Consider the following 27,471-nt stretch of genomic DNA (forward strand, 5'->3'; position numbering starts at 1 on the left):
CTTATGTGTATTATAACAGCTTGGGTTGCCATATAAGAGAAACGAACAACGGGAATCTGAATTAGTATAATCTATATTTAGTACCGATGTGTTTCCGTGTACTTTGAATGTCGAGGGGACCTGGCAGGTTGGGCAGAATATAATTTTTGTTGATGCAATTTTCAGGTAATGTTAATTATAAATTTTAACAATTTTGAAATGATAAGATAATTATTAATATAACAATTATGATGTGGGCTACAAAATATATAATTTGTATTTATAATAAAATTTGTATGCATGATTAAGTTAATTATTTTTATGATTTAATAATTATTTTATTTCCAAATAATATGTAATAATTAAACAATGGCAAAGTTGTTACTTTACAAGTTCAAAATTACAATAGTATTATTGTCATATCTTGTTATATAGATGTATTGGCAATAGTATAATGTTCCACTGAATACATTCTTTTATTCTTAAAACAAAATACCGTTTCTTGAAATAATGAAATGCTTTTGTTTTTACAGATTGCAAAATTACCACATGATGTTGCCCTTCCTTACCGGTTGAATGCAGGCAACAAAAAATAGCAATAATAAAATATAGCCATCCTCAGACCTTGACATCTAGGGGGAGCAATATCTCTCTCTACTTACCCATCACACCTGAGATTAGTTCAAGGAGAATAATATATAGTTTCCTTTGGCATGTGAATTTATATACATGTATCAATATGGTAATATTTTAAATTGCCCCCCATAAACTACATTAGGGAGCATATAATCAGTTCCCTCAGTTATTTTCATGTCGAGGTCTACAACCTAATAAAACATAAGTGTTACCTCGTCGAACAAACATGCAAATGTTTTAATAATAGGGTTTAACCTGGTATATTTAGTAATAAAACACAAAAACCTACCTGAGTAAATAATGGTTAATATATATATATATATATATATATATATATATATATATATATATATATATAATATTGGTGTTGTTTTATATCTAGTCACAATGGATATTGCAGATATTTTCTTGTTCAGTCTTGTGCTGTATTGGAATTGTTATTGCAGTTCAATTTAAGTAATATCTACAAAACTAATTTTTAATAGTATACAATGTACAGCTGGAGAAAGGAGGCAAATATGGTTGTTAATAAACTGATCTATATCGGTATGCCTTCTACTAGACTACACATATTTAACCTAAGTTGCTTTTAACCCGGGTTAAATTACCTCATGTAGATGCACTTATGTTGCATATTCAAGGAAAATATATGAATGAGATGGTTAAATGCTATATTCTTCATGTCAAACTGTTTTCAAAATGGAAAACAAATATCAGATATGGCAGTTGACCATTCATTTTATTGCAGGTAATTGCTAAAGCAGATTACACACACAAACACACACACACACTGAACTGTAGAATACCATGAAACTACATATATATGTAAAAAGGTAAGTCCTCTAACTTGAACAAGCAAAATGTACCACAACCACCAACTTATATTGATCCACAATAGAATAGATTTTTATGTATTTTTAGATTTATGTATATGTATTCTTCTTCTTTCAACTTATTTTCGTGCTTATATCCAATTAAGGTTCAAGCACGCTGTCCTGGGCACACACCTCAGCTATATGGGCTGTCTGTCCAGGACAGTGGGTTAGTTGTTAGTTGGTTAGTGGTTAGTGAGAGAGAAGAGGCCTTACACCTACCCATTGAGCCCATAAGAACTCGCTCTGGGTTGGAGCCGGTACCGGGCTACAAACCCTGTACCTACCAGCCTGTAGTCCGATGGCTTAACCACTGTGCCACCGAGGCCGGTCATGTATATGTATTATGTATGTGTGTGTGTGTATATATATACATATATATATATATATATATATATATATATATATATATATATATATATATATATATATATATATATATATATATATATATATATTTGTATGTATGTATATGTATACATATATATATAGATAGATATATATACACACACACAAACTTTATATATATACTTAAACAAAGGCACACACACATTATTTACCCTCTGCACCAAAGTAAATACTAAACACGGAGAGAAGGGGGGAACGACCTATATTTTCTTACTGCAGGCCTGCTACAGACACATTTGCAAAAAAAAAATAATAATAATAATTAAAGTTTAAACAAGAATTTAGGCCTATATTATAATTATTATATGTGTGTAATTTAGCAGTATAAACTTTTATTTTAAAATTAAAAAATAAATAAATAAGATGTAGTAGCTGTAGTATGGCAAAATAAATACAAGTATAGATAATATCCAAGCAACTATGATTAAATGAAAAATAAAGACCACACACATTTAATGATAAAGGAATATACTCTTTATTCAAGAACTGGATGCATCGTTTTGTTCGGGTTTTTTACATGGAAGACGATGGAATTGTGTATTTTATTTACAGTATAATGTGGGATTTTTATCACTGCACATGCTTTAACCATTTTGTTTGCTAAATTAATCTCTGTTGGTGTCAACAAGCAACAACATTAAAGTCAACGTAGTCGCATTCTGTGAGGGAAGCCATGAAATTCCATCAGGTTTGTCGTTTTAATGACCCTACCCACAAGCGGCGCCTAGTCTCTTCTTTTGGAAATTTGTAAAACGATATTTTTTTTAACATCATGTTATGGTTCCGAGAATTCAGATTCCCGTTGTTCGCTTCTGTTATATGACAACCCAAGCTGCTATAATACTCATAAGACATGCTGCAACTATGTGTTGGCTACAGAAAAAAATGACAATATGCAAGTCATGCAAAAAGTTAATATGAAAACTTTATTCTATGTAAACCAGTAATCACTAAGGCTTTGCTTCACCCCCAAAGACCCGGATGATCGGTAACTAGGCCGTGTGACGTCACGCCGGTTCCGAGAATACTTCGTCACACTCCGTCGCAAGAATTACAAAGCTCGCTGACCTATATCGTAACATAGGTCACGTGATCGCTTGGTATGAGACGGCCCGTGTAACTTTGTATAAGGCGGAGTCGCCGAGTGGGCGATCACGTGACCTACGTCACGATATAGGTCAGCGAGCTTTGTACTTTTTGCGACGGTGTGTCACGAAGTTTAGCTGAATGTGGGTGCTATCCGATTTCTTTCTGTAGTGTATGCATTAGTGATTAATATGTGGATTTGTTTAAATCAAGTAACTCGAAAATGATCAATGAAAAGGTATTTGACGTTAAACATATGATTGTTGTGTTATTAGAGCGGAAATCTTTGACTACCGTGTGGTGGGCAGCGATTGCCAGAAAATGGCATAGCTTAGTCTCTGACTGTAGGGCTGAATATCTGTCCAAATGTCCGTCTAGCCCTCTACAGTTAGAGTACTCGGGCTAGGGTGCCTCCTGCCCTTCTTTCGACGTATATGATGTCAGCTCGATATTTCTATCACATATTTTATACCCATGCCTTTCTAGCATAAACGTACAAGACAGCGGTCAGAGGGGGAGGGGCAACTGCCCCCATAGTGCTGGAGCAAATTCTCAAAACGATAGATATTTCTACCCGCAAAATTAGTTGTAATCCATGTAAAAACGCCACGGGATTTGTAACCATATATAGCTGTTCCGTAGTACCGCAACCTAAGTTGTAATCCATGTAAAAACGCGTAGTGATTCATTTGTAACCCTATGTAGCCCGACGCCATATAACCGTAAATGAAATGTGTTGAGTGCGTCGTTAAATAAAACATTTCATACCTTCCTTCCCTATATAGCTGTCTGGTAGTAATACTAATATGAATAAATGTTGTTATCCAGATTCGGACATTTTTATTTAAATCGAGCGTACGTCTATGCGTACACTGGCGTCGCTCGAGTCACCTCCAGCCCTCCCCTTATTGATATTGATATGTAGGGGAAGGCGAGAAGTAACTCTTTGTTATGCTTTGGTAATCCCCTACATATCAATATCAATGAGAGGAGGGCTGGAGGTAACTCGAGCTGTCAATGCTGTAGCCAGGATTTTATAGGGGTGGGTTGGGGGGGCGTGCCCTCGCCCCCTCGCTACGCAACTATGCTTTCTAGTGTGTTCTAGTTTATACGTTGTGCTAAATGTATTATAACAGTTATTTCGGCCTGCGCATGTGAACTGATCCTGACTGCTAACACCGTTAATAACAGTAATACTGGCGTATCCCCAGCCACGCAGAGAACCGTTACGTTTTCCCGAGTCATCGTTACTCGCGCCCACTTACAACGGATTTTGCAAGTAGGTACCTTTTACAACTCATGTTGGTCAATCTCCTTGTCACCCCGTTTTAGTGCCACACGCTAGATTGCAGATGCTAGTAGGTCTGAGTATAGTATCCCAGTTAGTTGTGCAAATGTGTGTCGCTTATAAGGTTCCCAAATCGATCCTCATTGCCGATAATGTTAACTTTTTCTTTAAGAAACCGTATACAGTACACGAATAAATTAATAGTATGGCACAGTACATGTGTATAAATTAATAGTATGACACAGTACACGTGTATAAATTAATAGTATGGCACAGTACGCTTGTACAGTACACGTGTATAAATTAATAGTATGGCACAGTACACATGTATATATTAATAGTATGACACAATACGCGTGTATCTATTAATAGCATGGCACAGTACACGTGTATAAATTAATAGCATGGCACAGTACACGTGTATAAATTAATAGCATGGCACAGTACACGTGTATAAATTAATAGTATGGCACAGTACACGTGTATAAATTAATAGTATGGCACCATGAATTTGATTTGCCGGCAAGTAAATGTCACGAGGCATTTTAAAATGTTTTTAAAGGGACATTCCTGAGTTAGCTGCATTTTTTAAGATGTTAACGACTAACAGAGACTTTTTAACGATTGTAATTACATATTAAATTTTTTTTTTCTGCATAAAATATTAGTGGCTGTATATTAAACGTGTTTCTGATCGTTCTAATATTTGTACTAGGTTACATTTTATTTTATTTTCTAAAAAAACAAAAAAAACAACAACAAAATTCGTACGTACGAAATTATTTGAAGACAAAATCCAGTTTGGACTTCTTACAAATATTAAGACGACCAGAAACACATTGAATATACAGACACTGATATTCTAAACAAGAAAATGTATTTAATATGTAAGTTTAATCGTAGAAATATTTTATTCGTCGGAAACATCTTAAAATGCAGCAAAAACTCAGGAATGTCTCTTTAATAACAACCCTTAGATTTAGCAATTGTACATAGGCGATATACGATAAAATTGTATGGTGAAATTGTTTGGACATATGGGGGAGAAGGCCATAGGCGTACGCGTTCCTACTTTTGTAGGAGGTGGGGGTGGCAGGCTGATTTTTGCTCAAATTAAACGAGAATGCCCGAATCTGGATAACATTATTTATTCATATTAGCATTACTGCCAAACAGCTGTATAGGGCTGCAAATGAAACACATGGATTACAAGCAATATTGTGGGTAGAATGATCGAAAAACATGGTGAAAAGATTTCAGGCCCCTTCATTTTGCCCTAAAATCTCCATCCTTTTTCTCAAAGCCGGCATCTGTGCCCAGGACAGGCGTGCGCAACAAAAGCTTGCTCTGAATGTGCACGTTAAACATTCTGACCTGACCTGACCTGACCTGACGACTCCGATGAACTGGTAACAAGAGCAAAACTATTCTGTATACTTAGAACGACCTTACCCGTTTTTCATATGAAAGGTTATGGGATCGATTCTCGAAGACAACATCATGTGAGGTTTGTTTTGTTGTTTGTTTGTTTGTTTTTTGTTTTTGTTTTTTTTTTTTTTTGTTTTTGTTTTTTTGTTGTTTTTTTGGGGGGGCTCCACTTTTTCTTTTTACTTAATTCACTTTTTTTACCTTTATTTTTGTTTGTTTTTTATTCATTCATTCATTCATTCATTCATTCATTTATTCATTCATTCATTCATCCACAGTTATTTTTTGGGAGTGAATACAACTTTAAAAAGGGACACATTCAGCATTGAGTACACCAATGATGTATCAATGTTCGATTAAAATCGATTGATTAATAAATCAATGTCCTCTAGTGGTGTTGTTAAACAAAACAAACTTTAAACTATTTAGGCCTATAAAAAAAAAAACCTTCCTGCTTACCTAGCTCTATTTGTTTAAAGGACGAAACCTGAAACACATTTTTTTTTTTTTTTTTAGGCCTTGTCGATTATTACACTGATATGCAGTCTGTTGCTTACTGCTAACAGTGCAATCATGTAGCGAATAATGCCATTCATGTACGGTACGTACGTGTGTGTGAAAATGATGGCGGCCGCAGGTGGTGCCAAATAAATACAATCTTTATGTTTATATGCCACGTTTCGTGTTTGTGTAGAGGTCACGGCGACGTAAATATTGTATGGAAAATAACGTTTAAAAGTTTGCTTTTGTTTAACGACACCACTAGAGCACTTTGATTTATTAATCATCGGCTATTGGATGTCAAACACTACAGTAATTCTAACATATAGTCGACATTGTTGCATTAGTAGCAAGGGATCTTTTAATATTTTACATGCACCATCCCACAAACAGGCCTTTGTTGCACCAGTTGTGGAGCACTACTGGAAATAGCACACCGACAGGGATCGATCCTAGTCCGACCGCGCATCAGGTGAGCGTTTTTCAAATTTATTTAGACACGCTACTGATAAAGATTTCGCATCCCACAGAGAGGATAGTATATACCACGGCCTTTATACCAGTCGTGGTGCACTGGTTGGAACGAGAAATAGCTCAATGGTCCCATCGACAAGAACGATCCGAGACCGACAGCGCTTGAAGCGAGCGCTTTACCACTGCACCGACTTGTCTCTCACTAGAGGCCGGACGTAGTTCAGTGGTACAGCGCTCGCCTGATGCGCGATCGATCGAGGATCGATTCCCGTCGGTGGGCCCGTTGGGCTATTTTTCGTTCCAGCCAGTGCTCCACAACTGGTGTAACAAAGGCCGTGGTATGTACTATTCTGTCTGCGGGATGGTTCATATAAAAGATCCCTTGCTGCTAATCGAAAAGAGTAGCCCATGAAGCGGCGACAGCGGGTTTCCTCACTCAATATATGTGTGGTCCTTAACTATATGTCCGACGCCATATAACCGTAAATAAAATGTGTTGAGTGCGTCGTTAAGTAAAACATTTCCTTCCTTCCTTCTCTCTCACTCCCCTGTGTGTGCTGTAATCTCACCGTGGTGCAGGGGTGTAACATTCTCTTTGAGAATGGCCAATACAGCACAAAATTTAAGTTTTGAGTAAAATTCAGTATCCGTAAAATTCTGTGATATTTGTGTTTTCGCACAGTTCTTTACACTGTTTTTGTTTGTCTTGAATTTTTATATTAATGTTGATCATCACTTTATTTATTTGCATTACCATAGTTTGACACCCAATAGCCGATGGTTAATAACTCAATGTGCTCTAGTAGTTTCGTTAAACAAAACAAACTTTAAACTTTTCGTTTCCGATGTAGATCTGCCGGCGTGATACTAGGAAGAAGTTTGTTTTGTTTACCAACACCACTAGAGCACACAGATTGGCGGTATCAACATACAACCAGATGAATGGAAAGTGTATATTAGCAGTGAAAGCACTTCGAAATAAGTAGGAAAGACCCCATTTTCTTTACGTCACGAGCAGGGGTGTCCATCGTCCAGACCCCCTCAAACCCTCATCCTCCACTAGATCCGAGCCTGGTTTGGTGTTACACATCTGGCGTTGCTTTCCGACTACAGTACGTTTAGTAGGCCCGTCCGACTGGTACGAGTTACAAATAAACGCCATGATACTGTAAACACACAACACGGTCGCCCGGACTATATAATTATATCTACGGCTGACGTTCCAAGACCACATTATGATGGATGAATTACGTGTGAGTCGTATAATTAACCCTGTCACAACCATGTGATATCAAATACGAAGGGTCAGTACAAGAATTTCGTATCTACAGTTGTATGTTTCAGATATACAGTTGTAAGTTTTGTATCTGCAGTTGTACGTTTCAGACATACAGTTGTACGTTTCGGATCCACAGCTGTATGTTTCGTATCTATAGTTGTATGTTGTTTCGTATCTATAGTTGAATATGTCGTATCTACAGTTGTATGTTTCGGATCTACAGTTGTATGTTTCGGAACTACAGCTGAATGTTTTGTATCTACAGTTGTATGTTTCGGAACTACAGTTGAATGTTTCAGATCTACATTTGAATGTTTTGGACCTACAGTTTTATGTCTCGGATCTACAGGTGTATGTTTCGGATCTACAGTTGTATGTTTCGGATCTACAGTTGTATGTTTCATATCTACAGTTGTATGTTTCGGATCTACGGTTGAATGTTTCGTATCTACAGTTGTATGTTTCGGATCTACAGTTGTATTTTTCAGATCTACAGTTGAATGTTTCATATCTACAGTTGTATGTTTCGGATCTACAGTTGAACGTTTCATATCTACAGTTGTATGTTTCGGATCTACAGTTGAACGTTTCATATCTACAGTTGTATGTTTCGGATCTACAGTTGAACGTTTCATATCTACAGTTGAATGTTTTGGACCTACAGTTTTATGTGTCGGATCTACAGGTGTATGTTTCGGATCTACAGTTGTATGTTTCGGATCTACAGTTGAATGTTTCATATCTACAGTTGTATGTTTCAGATCTACTGTTGTATGTTTCATATCTATAGTTGTATGTTTCGGATCTACAGTTGAATGTTTGATATCTACAGTTGTATGTTTCGGATCTACAGTTGTATGTTTCAGATCTACAGTTGAATGTTTCATATCTACAGTTGTATGTTTCAGATCTACAGTTGAATGTTTCATATCTACAGTTGAATGTTTTGGACCTACAGGTTTATGTGTCGAATCTACATGTGTATGTTTCGGATCTACAGTTGAATGTTTCATATCTATAGTTGTATGTTTCGGATCTACAGTTGTATGTTTCAGATCTACAGTTGAATGTTTCATATCTACGGTTGAATGTTTCGTATCTACAGTTGAATGTTTCATATCTACAGTTGTATGTTTCATATCTACAGTTGAATGTTTCATATCTACAGTTGAATGTTTCATATCTACAGTTGGATGTTTCATATCTACAGTTGTATGTTTCATATCTACAGTTGGATGTTTCATATCTACAGGTGTATGTTTCATATCTACAGTTGAATGTTTCGGATCTACAGTTGAATGTTTCATATCTACAGTTGAATGTTTCAGATCTACAGTTGAATATTTCGTATATACAGTTGTGTGTTTCGGATCTACAGTTGTATGTGTCGGATCTACAGTTGTATGTTTCGGATCTACAGTTGTATGTTTCATATCTACAGTTGTATGTTTCATATCTACGGTTGAATGTTTCGTATCTACAGTTGAATGTTTCATATCTACAGGTGTATGTTTCGGATCTACAGTTGAATGTTTCAGATCTACAGTTGAATATTTCGTATCCACAGTTGTGTGTTTCGGATCTACAGTTGTTTGTGTCGGATCTACAGTTGTATGTTTCGGATCTATAGTTGTATGTTTCATATCTACAGTTGAATGTTTCATATCTACAGTTGAATGTTTCATATCTACAGTTGTATGTGTCTGATCTACAGTTGAATGTTTCGTATCTACAGTTGTATGTTTCGTATCTACAGTTGAAAGTTTCGGATCTACAGTTGAATGTTTCGTATCTACAGATGTATGTTTCATATCTACAGTTGAATGTTTCGGATCTACAGTTGAATGTTTCGTATCTACAGTTGTACGTTTCGTATATACAGTTGAATGTTTCGTATCTACAGTTGAATGTTTCGTATATATAGTTGAATGTTTTGGATCTACAGTTGAATGTTTCGTATATACAGTTGAATGTTTCGTATCTAGTTGAATGTGTCGTATCTATAGTTGAATGTTTTGGATCTACAGTTGAATGTGTCGTATCTATAATTGAATGTTTCGTATCTGTAGTTGAATGTTTCGTATCTACAGTTGAATGTTTCGTATCTGCAGTTGTATGTTTCGTATCTACAGTTGTATGTTTCAGACATACAGCTGTATGTTTCACACCTACAGTTGTATGTATATACAGAATGTAAAACTTGATTTATGTTTTAATTTTACTGGTGGGGGGTATGCTCCTCTACTTGAGGACGAAAATGTAATTGGGTTTTTTTTTCTCTGACTGTACATATAAATAAAGATAAAACTATGGCTTGTTTCCATCACTAGAGGCTGTGACCTCGTCACGAGAGATTGACGAGAGATTGACAGCACCCCGCACCCCCCCCCCCCCCCCCCCCACCTCCAGGTATGAGAGTACTAAACCAAATAACTTCCGGCCGGGTCAAACTTGGAGCTGCAGCAAACTTTTGATAGAGCAGTTAATACCACAAGTCCTGTGATTGGTAATAAATGTGAGTGTGTTGGTTGTAAAAACAAAACATAGTTTCGTCTGGGCAAAACATGTATGCAATTGTTTTTTTTTTATCTAGTACCACTGTGTCAAGTAGCCTTGTGCTTGAAACATGTATGGGGTACCCGTACAAAAGATAAGTACCGGCATTCAAATGTTTTCTGAAACTAGGGTAGTCATAGACGCTACCCTTTATCTCTAAAATGAGCAGCTTCACTCAATATCTTTGTGGTCCTTAACCATATGTCCGACGCCATATAACCGTAAATAAAATGTGTTGAGTGCGTCGTTTAATAAAAACATTTCGTTCCTTTCTTCCTAATTTTTGTCTGATTCACTTTAAGTGTCAGAGGTGGTAGTATGTATTCACTTTAAGTGTGAGAGGTGGTAGTATTTATTCACTTTAAGTGTGAGAGGTGGTAGTATTTATTCACTTTAAGTGTGAGAGGTGGTAGTATTTATATCCGTGGTGTTTATATCAATTGATACGCTGCAGATATGAGTTTTAGCCACACATGTTACTATGGTCGTCTTTTGGATTTGATTTCGAGGTGTACACGCTGATAAGGTGCAGATCCATAGGAATTACGTGTAGAGTTGTGCACCATCCATCGCGTCCTTAAGATTTCATACCGGCATCGGTGGCGCAGTGGTTAAGCCATCGGACAATAGGCTGGTAGGTACAGGGTTCTCAGCCCGGTACCGGCTCCTACCCAGAGCGAGTTCTTAAGGGTTCAATGGCGAGTCCTTAAGGGCTCAATGGGTAGGTGTAAGGTCACTACACCCTCTTTTTCTCCCACTAACCACTAACCAACTAACAACTAACCCACTGTCCTGGACAGACAGACCAGATAGCTGAGGTATGTGTCCAGGACAGCGTATTTGAACCTTAATTGGATATAAGCACGAAAATAAGTTAAAATGAAATAAGATGTCATGGATCCATTAGGTTTTCCCCCGTATGTAACGGGACGTGATATGGGCTATCTTATCAGTGCGAAACTTTAAAGTTCTCTTGTTTCTAATGAAATAATGTAGCAGGTTTTCTCTGAATATTATGTCAGAACTAACAAGTGTTCGACATCCAATAACTCATTATTACTACATTATTAATAAACAGTTCTCTAGTGGCGTAGTTAATGGCAAATGAAACAAACTTTTCTGAACACTATGCCAGAACGATCAAATGTGTAACACACAATCGCTGATAATTAATTAATAATCAATGTGTAGCAGTCTTGTCGTTACGCCAAAACAGATTTTAACCTAAGACTGTGTCAGAATGATCAAAACACTGACATCCAGTAGCCAGGGCCGGATTTAGACCTTGGGGGGGGGGGGGGGGGGGGGGCGGCCCGGGGCACTTCAGGTTCGGGGGCCTCTCAACACAGAAATTAAATTTCATGACAAATAACAAAAATGAACTAATTTTATAATTATTACATTTTTGTTAATAAAGGAAGTCCTTTGTCGGGATGGGAGGGGGTGGCTCTGGCAGGGGAGCCCGGGACAATTGCCCCCTTTGCCCCCTTATAAATCCGGCACTGCCAGTAGCCGATGATTAACAAGTCAATGTGCTCTAGTGGTATCATTAACTAAAACAAACGTTAACAGCAGACATTCAGGGTTATCAAATGCCCTCTAGTGGTGTAGGTTAACAACCAAACCAAAGTTTAACTGAATACCATGGATCAGAATTATTAAATGTCTGACACCCAATAGCCGATGGTTAATTAAATCATTAACTAAAACAAACGTTAACAGCAGACAGTCAGGGTTATCAAATGCCCTCTAGTGGTGTAGGTTAACAAACAAACCAAAGTTTAACTGAATACCATGGATCAGAATTATTAAATGTTTGACACCCAATAGCCGATGGTTAATTAAATCATTAACTAAAACAAACGTTAACAGCAGACAGTCTGGGTTATCAAATGCCCTCTAGTGGTGTAGGTTAACAAACAAACCAAAGTTTAACTGAATACCATGGATCAGAATTATTAAATGTCTGACACCCAATAGCCGATGGTTAATTAAATCAAACGTTAACAGCAGACAGTGGGCTTTCTAGTGGTGTCTGAATACCATGGATCAGAATTATTAAATGTCTGACACCCAATAGCCGATGGTTAATTAAATCAATGGGCTTTAGTGGTGTCGTTGAATTAAACAAACTTTAACCAAACACTTTGTCATTGTCCAAATTATCAAGCGTATGACATGTGATCTATTGTCCGAACCATAATTGTTAACAACAACGAAAAATTACTCTCCTACCTTTAATTGCTGTTAGATTTCCTCCACAGTTTGTCCAGACACAAATCTTGAAAAAACCATTACAATGACACAGATTCCACATACCAGATGATAACCATGTCACCTATATCGACTTCGCTGAGAGCGCATAGGGAAAAAAAGCATGTAATTTTGTATCAGCTGCCATTTTGACTTTTTATGGAATATTCTTCAAGATGGGTGAAAGGATAGGACTTAATGTAACAACGTCATAACATGTTATGATATAAAAGCGAACGTGATGACGTCATATTATTATTTTTTATTATTACTACTATTATTATTATTTTAATGATACCACTAGAGATCATCGATTTCATAGTAATTGTGTAACATACTGTGGAGGCTTTCACCCCTCTTGAAGAGTATTCCATAAACAAGCAACATGGCAGACGGCAGAAAACTGCATGTATTTTTCCCTATGCAATCTCAGCAAAGACAATATCGGCGATATCGTTGCAGTCTCGTGTGTGGAATTTGTATATTTGTAGTGGGTTTTTTGCGATTTGTGTCTGGACAAACTTTGGAGGAAATCTAACGGCAATTAAAGGTAGGAGAGTAATTTTTTGTAGTTGTTAACAATTTGGTTCGGACAATAATGGTGTTATTAAACAAGAATAAAGTTTAACGAAAGACAGTATATGTCATAATTATCAAATCGTTGACATCCAACAGCCGTTGGTTAATTAATCAATGTGCTCCAGTGGTATTGTTAAACAGAACAAACTTTAAACTGAAGACTACGCATCAGAATTATCAAATCTTTGACATCCAATAGCCGATTGTTTAAATTATGACCCGATTTCTTCATGACTGTTTATCTACAATTGGCGATTTCGATTTGGTTCATTTTTTAAAGGGAGAGATCCTAGTTTTTAAACACTACAGCATATTTTTCACTATTAGAGCCGTTTATGATCACTGAAATCAAACATAACTTATATTTTATTCTTTAGATTATCCATTTACGTAGAACCGAAGTGTTTCTGGTCATCCTGGTGTTTTTAATACCACAACATGTATTTTTCATATATTTTTTAAAACACGCGTGCGTCTGAGAAGTAGCGGTTATTGATTTGAGTTGTAGTATATTTATTTAACGAATAGCCAAACTTAGTGTTCATTTTTACGAGTTAAAGGGACATTCCCGAGTTTGCTGCATTGTAAGATGTTTCCGACTAATAAAATATTTCTACGATTAAAGTTACATATTAAATATATTTTCTTGTTTAGAATATCAGTGTCTGTATATTCAATGTGTTTCAGGTCGTCTTAATATTTGTAAAAAGCCCAAACTGGATTTTGTCTTCAAATAATTTCGTACGTACGAAAAAATTATATTTTAGGAAATATTATGAAAATTAACCTAGTACAAATATTAGAACGATCAGAAACAGGTTTAATATACAGCCACTAATATTCTAAATAAGAAAATATATTTAATATACAAGTTTAATCATAGAAATATTTTATTAGTCGATAACATCTTAAAACATTGCAGCAAACTCAGGAATGTCCCTTTAAAAGTGAGGTCTGCGCTTTTAATTTACAATTATTTTCTTCAAACCACTGTTCGGCCGGAATCTTTCTTAGTAGGCAGAGCACTTGCCTGGGGTTTTAGGATCGAACTACGCCAGTGGATATATTCTCTGATTGTTTTTCCGGTCCCAACCAGTCCACCACGACTGGTATATCAAAAGCGATGGTATGTGCTATCCTGTCTGTGGGATGGTGCATATAAAAGATCTCTTGCTGCTAATGGAAAACAAATGTAGCGTGTTGCCTCTCTAAGACTATGTCACAATTACCAAACGTTTGACATCGAATAGCCGATGATTAATACATCAATGTGCTGTAGTGTTGTCGTTAAACAAAACACATTTTAACCGAAGACTGTCAGTAATCGATGGTTAAGGAAGAAAGGAATGTTTTATTCAACGACGCACTCAACACATTTTATTTACGGTTATATGGCGTCAGACATATGGTTAAGGACCACACCGATATTGAGAGAGGAAACCTGCTGTCGCCACTTCATAAGCAAGTCTTTTTGATCAGCAGCAAGGGATCTTTTATATGCTCCATCCCACAGACAGGGTTGTACATACCACGGCCTTTGATATACCAGTCGTGGTGCACTGGTTGGAACGAGAAATAATCGATGGTTAATTAATCAACTTATGACCTGATTTTCTAATTAACCGTTCACCTACAATCGGTGATTCAAGTTTGGTTCCTATTTCTGTGTTATGTAAACAAAGACTTTTAGTATATTGGCGGAACATTATCTGTAATCAAACTTCTATGTTATACAGAATGTATAGATCTTTACGACATGGTATGAACTCTAGCAGAAATTGTAAAAACTGGGTATCATACGTAAAATCTATTTTATATGAACTTGGTTTTATTGAGGCATGGGATAATGAGGACGTTTTACATTTACCTGCTCAAGTTCTTAAACAACGTCTTAGAGATCAGTACGTACACAATACTATAGCAAAGTTGTCTACGTTCTCACGTTTAGAACTGTACTGTAAATATAAATGTGATTACACTTTTGAAGTATATTAGACAATATTTTGGCACTGAAGTATCGTACTGCCTTGCTTAATCTTAGATGTGGTGTACTGAATATTGAGAAAGGTAGATTTGAAAATATTCCCAGACAACAAAGAATATGTCCAGCATGGCCTTCAATGAACAAACTTACTAATTTGCTATCATTAAAATCAAAATTGCAAACATTACACCTAGCTAAATTTATCTATTTTTCTATGCAGCGTCGTCAAGAATTAATATCATAATTCATGTTTCCTCCTCTAATTAAGTATTAATTATAGGTCATAAGTGTATTAATATTTTTATATAATATTTATCATATCCATGTTACCATTTGTTGCGCATTGTATATATATCATGTTTCAGCCAATGGCTGATCACAGCTGTGGCTAAATAAAATTGAATTGAAATTGAATTGATTTTATTAATTTAGTTATTTTTCTTCAAACAAATGCAGCCTACAATAATTAGCGCAATGCGCCAACCACGACTAGGACAATGAATCTGTAAGTACAGTAACAGCTGACCAGGTCAGCTGGGGTCGGTAACCTGTGGTTTGCAAAGGGCAAATATGTTGCCAAGTTCACGGGGATAAAGAATGCCCTTGATGTATAATACGGCTCGTTCGACGACGAGTAGGGCTTCGTTATGGTAATACCAGCTCTTGGCACGCCGCATGGCCGCGGCAGAACATACCACTAGACTGAATCACTCACAGTAGCAAGGTAAAAACTATATCTAGTATTACAGCGAGAAACTAGGAGCAATCTCCATTGTGTGTATGTATGTGTGTTTGTTGGTGTATGTGTGTGTGTGGGGGGGGGGGGGGGGTGTATGTGTCAAAATATAGTTAAAGGGGCAGTATCAAAATTGCATAATGACCAAAAACAGTTATTCATTTTATTTAATACTATTTCCATATACATGTACTTACCTTTTATGACATTCATTCATTCATTCGTTCCTTCGTTCGTTCGTTCATTTATTAATTTTTTCATTCATTTATTCATTCATTCATTCACTCATTCATTCATTCATTCATTTATTCATTCATTATGAAACAAATGAAAACTTGTATCTTGACATATATGCTAACACATTTTTTATATCTAAATAATTTTTAATTTTTACTTGTAAATTTTTACTTGTAGATTTATGTTACTTCAAAATCCAATAAGGTAAACCGACAGGTTTAACGTGACATCACAGTTTGAATTTTTATTGCATTACTATATATATGTATAATTAAAAAAAATTTGCGTCAATCTGATTGGTCCAGAGGTGCTTACTTTTTTTCGTTCATATCTCGATGAACCCCAAAAAATTAAGCCACGCCTACTATATACACGAGGGTAATAACCCCCCCCCCCCTCTCTCTCTCTCTCTCTCTCTCTCTCTCTCTCTCTCTCTCTCTCTCTCTCTATATATATATATATATATATATATATATATATATATATATATATATATTTAAGAATTGACCGCAATTATTTTTTGGTTCATGCAAGTATGAACCGAAAAAACGATGTGCACACTTTTGTATGACCCTCTACGCAGGATCATACAGTGTGTACATCGTTTTTTCGGTTCATACTTGCATGAACCAAAAACGGGATCATACACACTAGTGTGCACATCGTTTTTTCGGTTCATACTTCAATGAACCAAAAAATAATTGCGGTCAATTCTTAAATATATATATATATATATATATATATAGAGAGAGAGAGAGAGAGAGAGAGAGAGAGAGAGAGAGAGAGAGAGAGAGAGAGAGAGAGAGAGAGAGAGAGAGGGGGGGGGGGGGGGTATTACCCTCGTGTATTTCGGTATCGTCAATATCATATATTAGGAATAAAAAAATTATTATGCGAGCCTCTGGCGAGCATAATACGTTATTTTTATTCCTAATATATGATATTGACGATACCGAAATACACGAGGGTAATAATCTCTTTATCATATAATCTCAAGCTTAATACAACGTGTTTTTGTGAACTGTACACCCAAATTTAATTCCAGTCCGCCATTACTAGATATTCAAATGACGTAAGAATATGTGGCGCGGTGTATTTTTGAATGGAAATGACGTCAAACTCGAATGACGTCATTTTGGATGTCCTTACATCAAAATAAAGTTATGCCTAACGTTTTTTGTTTTCTGAACGCTGGACAGCTTTCAGTGTCAAATTGCCATTGAAATGTTTTTTATTTGATGACTATGAATGCATACGTCAATCATGGAGTCTCACCCAAGTACGTTTGCTTAAATGTCAATAAACCTAATGCCGAGACCTCGACTAATTTACATCTAATTTGCAAAGTTATCAAATTCTTAAAGTATGTGATCTGAAAAATATCACATACTTTGATTGCACTGAAAATGTAAGATATTATATGACCTAAATATCAGCTTTTCTTTAAGATATACTATAGAATCTAGGTGACTAGGCAGTGTGTCTGTCAGAAAGAAATATTTGGGTATGGTGCTCTGCAATTGAATCCAACCACAGTCAACAGGGTATGAGTGGTGCCTATCCCAGGAAAAAAAATGGGTTACGTTTAGGGTTAGGGTTAAGAAAATCATACAGTAATGATAAGAGTAATTAATTTTGTCAAAAGGTTAACTTAAAAAAAGCACCTGCAAAAATATTTGAGTATAGCGCCATACCTGTTTTACCCTCTGGCAGAAACCGTGTTAGGTGATCGAGGCACCAGCTTTTCTTTAAACTATTCAATGCCATAATTATGGTATTAAAGACAGCCCTCGACTCAACATTATATTCCATTCAAAAACAAGAACTGTTCATTATTATTTTCAATAAAAAGACCTGCCTTTTCACAGCTCTTGATCATATCCTTAATTGAACATTAACTGAACACTACACGAGAACTATAAAGCGTCTGGCATCCAATGTGCTGTACTGAACGCGACATCTCTTATTTAAAAACGTTCGTCATCCAATGTGCTCCTCACCGTGGTGCAGGGGTGTAACATTCTCTTTGAGAATGGCCAATGCAGCACAAATTGAAATTGTGAGTAAAAGTCAGTATCTATCTGTGATATTTGTATTTTTGTACAGTTCTTTACACTGTTTTTATTTAAATCTTGAATTTTTATATTGATGTTGATCATCACTTTATTTGTTTGCATTACCGTAGTTTGACACCCAATAGCCGATGTATTTGTCCTGCTGGGGTGTCGTTAAACATTCATTCATTCATTCATTCATTCATTCCAATGTGCTCTACTGAATACGACATTCCTTATTTAAAAGCGTTCGGTATCCAATGTGCTCTACTGAACGCGACATCCCTTATTTAAAAGCGTTCGGCATCCAATGTACTCTACTGAACGCGACATCCCTTATTTAAAAGCGTTCGGCATCCAATGTGCTCTACTGAACGCGATATCCCTTATTTAAAAGCGTTCGGCATCCAATGTGTTCTGTTGAACGCGACATCCCTTATTTAAAAGCGTTCGGCATCCAATGTGTTCTATTTAACGCGACATCCCTTATTTAAAAGCGTTCGGCATCCAATGTGTTCTACTGAACGCGACATCCCTTATTTAAAAGCACACTGACACACACACCATTGACCTGTTCAGACCCCCTTGCCCCGGAACCACCTACTGGCTATGCAGATATAGAGAGAGGAAACCCGCTGTCGCCACTCATGGGCTACTCTTTTTGATGAATAGCAAGGGATTTTTTTATGTACCATTCCAGATAGGATAGTACATACCACGGCCTTTGTTATACCAGTTGTGGAGCACTGGCTGGAACAAGAAATAGCACAATGGGGCCACCGACGGGGATCGATCCTAAACCGACCGCGCATCAAGCGAGCGCTTTACCACTGGGTTACGTCTCGCCCCGTTAATAAAAGGGGGTGCTGTCGCGTTTCGTTATGCATTGTTTGTATTATTGGTTACTATATAAAATAGTTGTTATCGGCGAACTCGAAACTTATAAATGTAAATTAAAAGGTATTTTGCGTCAAACTTTGTTTTTTGTATTAGAGCAGGAATCTTTGTCTACTGTGTGGTAGTCGGCCATTCCGTGCTTTCGCTATAGAGTGATCTCTGACTGAGAGAGCGATCATAACCGTACAAATGTCTGTCTATCGCTCGAACGGCAAAGTACCCGGGCTGGTAGTATCTATAATCAGTGCAATTACCCCGGGCCCCCCTGCCAGAGTGCCACCCCCCCCCCCACCCCCGACTAAGGATTCTTTTTATTTGTCATGTAATTTAATTTCTATGTTGAGGGGTCCCCGAACCTGAAGTGCCCCCCCCCCCCCCCAAGGTCTAAATCCGGCCCTGTCTATAATATAATACTCAAGGCCGTTTTACAGTTCCTGACCGCTTCTCCACTTTTGATGTGTACTGCCGACAGCCTTCTTTGTACTTACCCGATGATGCGTTATTCAAGGATCGTTTTGTGCTAAGATCCGGTCGACTAGCGTACACACACCGTGCTAAACATTGCGAACAAAGATGAATTCCGTAAATACAACCGGAATGGAGGCCGCCATCCTTTGTCACTTAACATAGAAGTTGCTATGAGCTGGCTATCTACACGGCGGTCATTTATTTTGTTTTTCTTTTGCCGGGGGGAGGGGGGGGGGGGGGGTAGGGCGGCAGTGTGAGGTCACCTATCTTAAAGCATATGCTTTGCAAGGGTTACATCCAGTGGCGTAGCCAGGGGTGACATATTTTTAAGAAACTATATATTTTTTAAAATTAATCATACATACATACATACATACATACATAGATATTCATACATCAATACATACTAGCCAGTGCCAGGACTGTCCACTGTTTCATGCACATAAGCGGGATCGACCGCGTAACTTGTAGACCCCATACAAAAGTTGCGGGCGATTTGGTGCCATAGGAAAATTGAATTTCAGGAAATCTAGTTTTAAACATTTTACTGGGTAGCATACACCGGAACCCCTTAAAACTTTGATTTGGGCCTTCGATCTCAGCCAGACCCCACCCCCCCCCCCCACCCCCACCCCCCCCCCCCACCCCCCCCCCCCCCCCCCCCCCCCCCCCCCCAATACCCCCAGCCTCACATCTACTTGCTTCCGCCGTGTCTGGTTCTATATGTTACTAGCATACTTTTCTTTTTATGCAGATTACAGAGCTGAGGACCTAAGCCGTGACAGTGATTATGTCAGATCGTGACGTAGACCGAGGGTGGGCGTGGCTTGTGCTGGCCGCCTCCTACATGAACTTGTTCATCGCGCCTGGTTTGGCCTACATTGGGGGGATGTTTCAAAACCTTTTACTGGAGCAGTTCCACCAGAGTGTCAGCCTCACAGCCTGGGTCACATCAGTGTTTGCGTCGCTATTGCAGCTTGCAGGTAAGCAAGGGCGGATCTACAGTTTTTGGAGGGGTGGGGGAGGGGGTCACAGGGGTCTGTGACCTTCCTCGCTCGTTTGAAGTGTCCTTTTTAATGACTTTTAGGATTTTAGTTTTTACCCTTTAAAAACATTGTTTTGTTTAACGACACCACTGGAGCACATTGATTTATTAATCATCGGCTGTTGGATATGAAACAGTCACAGAAACCCCCTACATTTTTCCATTAGTGGCAAGTGATCCTTTATATGCACCATCCCACAGACACGATAGCACATACCACGGCCTTTGATATACCGGTCGTGGTGCACTGACTGTGACGACAAATAATCCAATGGGCCCACTGACGGGGATCGATCCCAAACCGACTGCGCATCAAGCGAGCGCTTTACCACTGGGCTATGTCCTGCCCCTTTTAATTCTTTAATGCCCGTGACAAAGCTAGCATGAATTCAGAAAACAATATTGGTTTATGAGTAAACATAGCATTATTTTAAAACACTTCTGAGGTTATTTGAAATAAATATTTACAAATATATTGTTTTAAATGTACTCGTATGAATACATCAGGCTGTACTCATATGGGTACAAAAGTAATTATTGCCTCAGATTTATTAAATATTTTTCTTACACACCCGTTGGTGAGAACACTGTGTGTTATTTTTGATAACACATAGTTGTTTACACACGTACGTGTGTTAACAATTTCAAGACATACGACTGGCTGCTCCTAGGTGATGACCAGGTCACCAATTTCATACGTCCAATAAAAAACAGTACGTTGGAAATCGATTACACTGTGACGTATAGTTAACCTGACAATCATGTGTGTGACACATAAGGCAGCTACACGTGTAAAGGGTTGTAAATATCTTTTAGTCTATAAAGATGTTAAAATTGGCTTTGGGGGATATGTAAGAACTAGAATAGTACATCCGTGTCCGTTAGATACCATTTATCTCGCAACTCGTGGAGATAAATGGTATCTAACGGCCACTCGTGTATTATTCTCTGTATTGTAATCAGAGAAAAACCATATCAAATTCATAAAACAAAACACTAGAACAATGTTACAATTCTAAAAGTGCAGAGAAAAGAGTACACATTTAAATTCTAGCTTTGGTCTGTTCAAATGTAAGTTTAGTCATTCAAGTAAATTGGGGCGGGATCTATCTCAGTTGCTAGAGCGCTCGCTTTGAAATGTTTCGGTTGAAGGATCGAATCTGCTCGGTGGACCCAATTCTCTGATTGGGCTTTTTTCCGTCCCAACCAGTGCCCTACGACTAGTATACCAAAGGACGTGGTATGTACTGTCCTGTCTATGGGAAAGTGCATATAAAAGATCCCTTGCTACTAATGGAAAAATGTAGCGCGGGTTTCCTCTTAAGTGTCACAGTGACCAAATGTTTGACATCCAATAGCCGATGATTAATAAATCAATGTGCTCTAGTGGTATCGTTAAACAAAACAAAAACAAAACCTCAAGTACATTGTACTCATTTTTGAGGATATTGGATATATATGGAACGTTTTGCATTACTGTTTGTACTTACAACGTATGCACCGGCCTCGGTGGCCTCGTAGTTAGGCCATCGGTATACAGGCTGGTAGGTACTGGGTTCGGATCCCAGTCGAGGCATGGGATTTTTAATCCAGATACCGACTCCAAACCCTGAGTGAGTGCTCCGCAAGGCCCAATGGGTAGGTGTAAACCACTTGCACCGACCAACTGAGTGATCCATAACTGGTTCAACAAAGGCCATGGTTTGTGCTATCCTGCCTGTGGGAAGCGCAAATAAAAGAGCCCTTGCTGCTAATCGGAAGAGTAGCCCATGTAGTGGCGACAGCGGGTTTCCTCTTAGAATCTGTGTGGTCCTTAACCATATGTCTGACGCCATATAACCGTAAATAAAATGTGTTGAGTGCATCGTTAAATAAAACATTTCGTTCTTTCTTTATAACGTATGCACTCATTTGAGTACGTTATGCTCTAAAGTGTTAAATTCATTATCTACAAAATGTTAAATATACAACACTAATCTGCCATTAAAACGCGCCTCTTGGCATATTTATTTAAAAATGTTTTGGAGGGCATTATCTTCGGGAGCTCGGCTCATTAGCCAAAGGGTAAAAGCGCTCGCTTGATGCGCGGTCGGTCTAGGATCGATCTTCGTCGATGTGGGGCGGGACGTAGCCCAGTGGTAAAGCGCTCGCTCAATGAGCGGTCGGTCTAGGATTGATCTCCGTCGGTGTGGGGCGGGACGTAGCCCAGTTGTAAAGCGCTCGCTTGATGCGCGGTCGGTCTAGGATTGATCTCTGTTGGTGTGTGGGGCTGGACGTAGCCCAGTGGTAAAGCGCTCGCTCAATGAGCGGTCGGTCTAGGATTGATTTCCGTCGGTGTGGGGCGGGACGTAGCCCAGTGGTAAAGAGCTCGCTTGATGCGCGGTCGGTCTAGGATTGATCTCTGTTGGTGTGTGGGGCGGGACGTAGCCCAGTGGTAAAGCGCTCGCTCAATGAGCGGTTGGTCTAGGATTGATCTCCGTCGGTGTGGGGCGGGACGTAGCCCAGTGGTAAAGCGCTCGCTTGATGCGCGGTCGGTCTAGGATTGATCTCTGTTGGTGTGTGGGGCGGGACATAGCCCAGTGGTAAAGCGCTCGCTCAATGAGCGGTCGGTCTAGGATTGATCTCTGTTGGTGTGTGGGGCGGGACGTAGCCCAGTGGTAAAGCGCTAGCTCAATGAGCGGTCGGTCTAGGATTGATCTCTGTTGGTGTGTGGGGCGGGGCATATCCCAGTGGTAAAGCGCTCGCTTGATGCGCGGTCGGTCTAGGATCGATCTCCGTCGGTGTGGGGCGGGGCGTAGCCCAGCGGTAAAGCGCTCGCTTGATGCGCGGTCGGTCTAGGATCGATCTCCGTCGGTGTGGGGCGGGACGTAGCCCAGCGGTAAAGCGCTCGCTTGATGCGCGGTCGGTCTAGGATCGATCTCCGTCGGTGTGGGGCGGGGCGTAGCCCAGTGGTAAAGCGCTCGCTTGATGCGCGGTCGGTCTAGGATCGATCTCCGTCGGTGTGGGGCGGGGCGTAGCCCAGTGGTAAAGCGCTCGTTTGATGCGCGGTCGGTCTAGGATCGATCTCCGTCGGTGTGGGGCGGGGCGTAGCCCAGTGGTAAAGCGCTCGTTTGATGCGCGGTCGGTCTAGGATCGATCTCCGTCGGTGTGGGGCGGGACGTAGCCCAGTGGTAAAGCGCTCCCTTGATGCGCGGTCGGTCTAGGATCGATCTCCTTCGGTGGCCCCATTGGGCTATTTCTCGTTCCAGCCAGCGCTCCAGAACTGGTGTAACAAAGGCCGTGGTATTTACTATCATGTCTGTGGGATGGTGCATATAAAAGATTCCTTGCTGCTAATCGAAAAGAGTAGCCCATGAAGTGGCGACAGTGGGTTTCCTCTCTATATATCTGTGTGGTCCATAACCATATGTCTGACGCCATATTACCGTAAATAAAATGTTGTGAGTGCGTCGTTAAATAAAAATTTCCTTCCTTCCTTCGATTCCCGTCGATGAGCCCATTACTCATTCCAGTCAGTGCACTACGATTGATATATCAAAGGCCGCGGTATGTGTGTGGGATGGTGCATATAAAAGAGCCCTTGCTATTTATTGAAATTCTCCAGTGGCACACAATGGAGGTTGTCGCGTGTCTTTGATGAATCCTTTTTGTGTGTCTTCTCTCTCCACACACCGGCCTCGGTGGCGTCGTGGTAGGCCATCGGTCTACAGGCTGGTAGGTACTGGGTTCGGATCCCAGTCGAGGCATGGGATTTTTAATCCAGATACCGACTCCAAACTCTGAGTGAGTGCTCCGCAAGGCTCAATGAGTAGGTGTAAACCACTTGCACCGACCAGTGATCCATAACTGGTTCAACAAAGGCCATGGTTTGTGCTATCCTGCCTGTGGGAAGCGCAAATAAAAGATCCCTTGCTGCTAATCGGTAGAGTAGCCCATGTAGTGGCGACAGCGGGTTTCCTCTCAAAATCTGTGTGGTCCTTAACCATATGTCTGACGCCATATAACCGTAAATAAAATGTGTTGAGTGCGTCGTTAAATAAAACATTCCTTTCTTTCTCTCTCCACAGGTCCGTTGGCTAGTGTGGTCGCACACCAGTGGAGTTGCCGCGTGTCCGTGATGGTGGGGGGCGTGCTGCTGTCGGTGGGGCTGGTCGTCTCCAGCTTCATGCCCACCCTCCCGCTGCTCTTTGTCTCCCTGGGAATTGTGTCAGGTGAGTCATGACGCCTTTACTCTGTTTACGAGGAAAGCAATTCTTGTTTAACAAGTTGTGTCAGGTGCGTCATGACGCATTTACTCTGTTTACGAGGAAAGCAATCCTTGTTTAGCAAGTTGTGTCAGGTGAGTCAGGTCTTGTTTACTCTGTTTACGACAAAAGCAACCCATGACAGTTTTTTGTTGCACCTCAGCACACTTAGCAGTCCATGGCATCACTCCTATAGTAATACTATTGATGGTGATGATGATGATGATGATGGTGGTGATGATGATGTTGATGTTGCCGATGATAGAGATTATGATAATAATTATTATGATTGTGATGATGATTATGTTGTTGTACATGTTAGTGGAATGATTCAACAATATTAGCTGTTTTGACTGTATGAGAAACATGCCATTTTAAAACTGATTAACGTGGATATATACCTATTACACTCACAGGCGTCCGGGTCCTGGTTGGAGTTGCTAAGTGTTTGATTAGTACCAGTCGATGGAACACTCATGTGCGCTGCGCTATGTTGTCTGTGTTCATATAACATAGAAAATATAGCGTAGCGCGCATTGAGCGTTCCATCGACTGGTACTAATCAAACACCCAGAAACTCCAACCAGGACCTGGACGCATGTGCTGGCATGCAGGGTTTGGTCTTAAAGTTTGTTTTGTTTAACCATACCACTAGAACACATTGATTTATTAATCATCGGCTACTGGATGTCAAACATTTGGTAATTCGACTCGTAGTCATCAGAGGAAACGTGCTATAATTTTTGCAGCAAGGGATCTTTTATATGCACTTTCCCACAGACATACGGCCTTTGTCCAGTAACGAAATAAACACACAATCAGCTGAATGTATCCACCGAGGTGGTTCGAGCCTACGACACAAGCATATCAAGTGAGCACTCAACCGACGGGTTGGGTCTGGGACTAATCTACATTATTCCTGTGTAATCTTACAGGGTTGGATCTTGGACTAATCTACATTATTCCTGTGTAATCTTGCAGGGTTGGGTCTGGGACTAATCTACATTAGTCTTGTGTAATCTTGCAGGGTTGGGTCTGGGACTAATCTACATTATTCCTGTGTAATCTTGCAGGGTTGGGTCTTGGACTAATCTACATTATTCCTGTGTAATCTTACAGGGTTGGATCTTGGACTAATCTACATTATTCCTGTGTAATCTTACAGGGTTGGATCTTGGACTAATCTACATTATTCCTGTGTAATCTTGCAGGGTTGGGTCTGGGACTAATCTACATTATTCCTGTGTAATCTTGCAGGGTTGGGTCTGGGACTGATCTACATTATTCCTGTGTAATCTTGCAGGGTTGGGTCTGGGATTGATCTACACGCCATCCATCGTCGTGGTGAACTTCTTCTTTAGAGAGAAACGGACGTTCGTCAACGGCATCATCCTCTCCGCCACCGGCATCGGCATCTTCTTGTCTCCCCTGTTGTGTCGCCACCTGCTGGACAACTTCTCCTGGCGGGAGACGATGGTCATCCTGGCGGCGATCTCGGCTCAGATGATTCCGATGGGCGCCATCATGATCCCCGTCCACGAACAGAGCTCCCAGACGTGTGGCTGGCTAAGAAAGAAGATCGGGTCTCGCGACGGCCACGAAACAAAGAATGACGTGCGAAATTTAGACATCTCGAAACCAATGCTAGCCAACAATGTTATAGATGGAGAAGATTCTACTGGTGACAGTGATAAATGTACACAGTTATCGATATTTCAGAACAGTTCATTCCTCGTTTTATGCTGCATGCTGTTTTTATGGAACGCCGGCACAGCTGTTCTTCTTATTCACTTTCCCGCCTTCTGCCAGGAACAGGGTACAGATAAGGAGGGGATTTCGTATGCACTGGCGGCTAACGGTCCGGCTATTATTATGTCAAGGATTCTCATTGGTGTGTTGGGGAACGACCAAAACGTGGATACGCTGGCGACGTTCATTGGTCTGCACCTGTTCAGTGGTACGCTGTTCTGCGTGGTACCAGTGTTTGCCACGACCATGGCTACCCAGATAATCACGATGGTGTTCCTGGGTTGTTATAATGGCGGTTCGTACTCGTTACTAGCCACGTTAACTATAGACATCGTAGGATTGAAGCTTCTCACATCAGCGTTCGGGGTGGAGATGGTCTTTGCAGGGGTCGGCTTTCTGGTGGGGCCTCCTTTCGCAGGTAAGCTGGTTCTAACCGCAGGGTCTGGTAGGAGTCTTTGATGCTTACTGCCAGCCTTTTCTTCTGGACATATGGCTTATAGTTCGTTAGCGTAAAAAAAAGAAAAAAAAGAAGAATCGACGAATTGTAATGCAACCCTATAATGAATAATAAAATTTAAGGAAGCAATGCTCACTAAGTCGCTCTGTCTGTCTCACTGTCTGACTCTGTCTCTCTCTCTCTCTCTCTCTCCATGCCCCCCTCTCTTGCTTTCGCTCGTTAGATACATTTTAAAACAACTCGTTTTGAGATAAATGGTAC

The 27,471-nt window shown here is 39.7% G+C and overlaps 1 protein-coding gene across 1 annotated transcript in view; it reads left to right on the forward strand.

Moving 5' to 3' along the window:
- The first annotated feature begins 4,140 nt into the window (after positions 1-4,140).
- Positions 4,141-27,471, forward strand: part of LOC121375130 (monocarboxylate transporter 12-B-like) — a 33,401-nt gene continuing 10,070 nt past the window's right edge. Inside the window, exons 1-4 of the mRNA XM_041502385.1 lie at positions 4,141-4,260; positions 20,470-20,698; positions 24,828-24,971; positions 26,308-27,171. Of these exons, the coding sequence (XP_041358319.1) occupies positions 20,506-20,698; positions 24,828-24,971; positions 26,308-27,171 (1,201 nt within the window). The 5' untranslated portion in view covers positions 4,141-4,260; positions 20,470-20,505. The remainder of the gene's footprint in view (positions 4,261-20,469; positions 20,699-24,827; positions 24,972-26,307; positions 27,172-27,471) is intronic.

This window comes from Gigantopelta aegis, chromosome 1 (assembly GCF_016097555.1).
Source record: "Gigantopelta aegis isolate Gae_Host chromosome 1, Gae_host_genome, whole genome shotgun sequence".
NCBI classification, from domain to species: domain Eukaryota; kingdom Metazoa; phylum Mollusca; class Gastropoda; order Neomphalida; family Peltospiridae; genus Gigantopelta; species Gigantopelta aegis.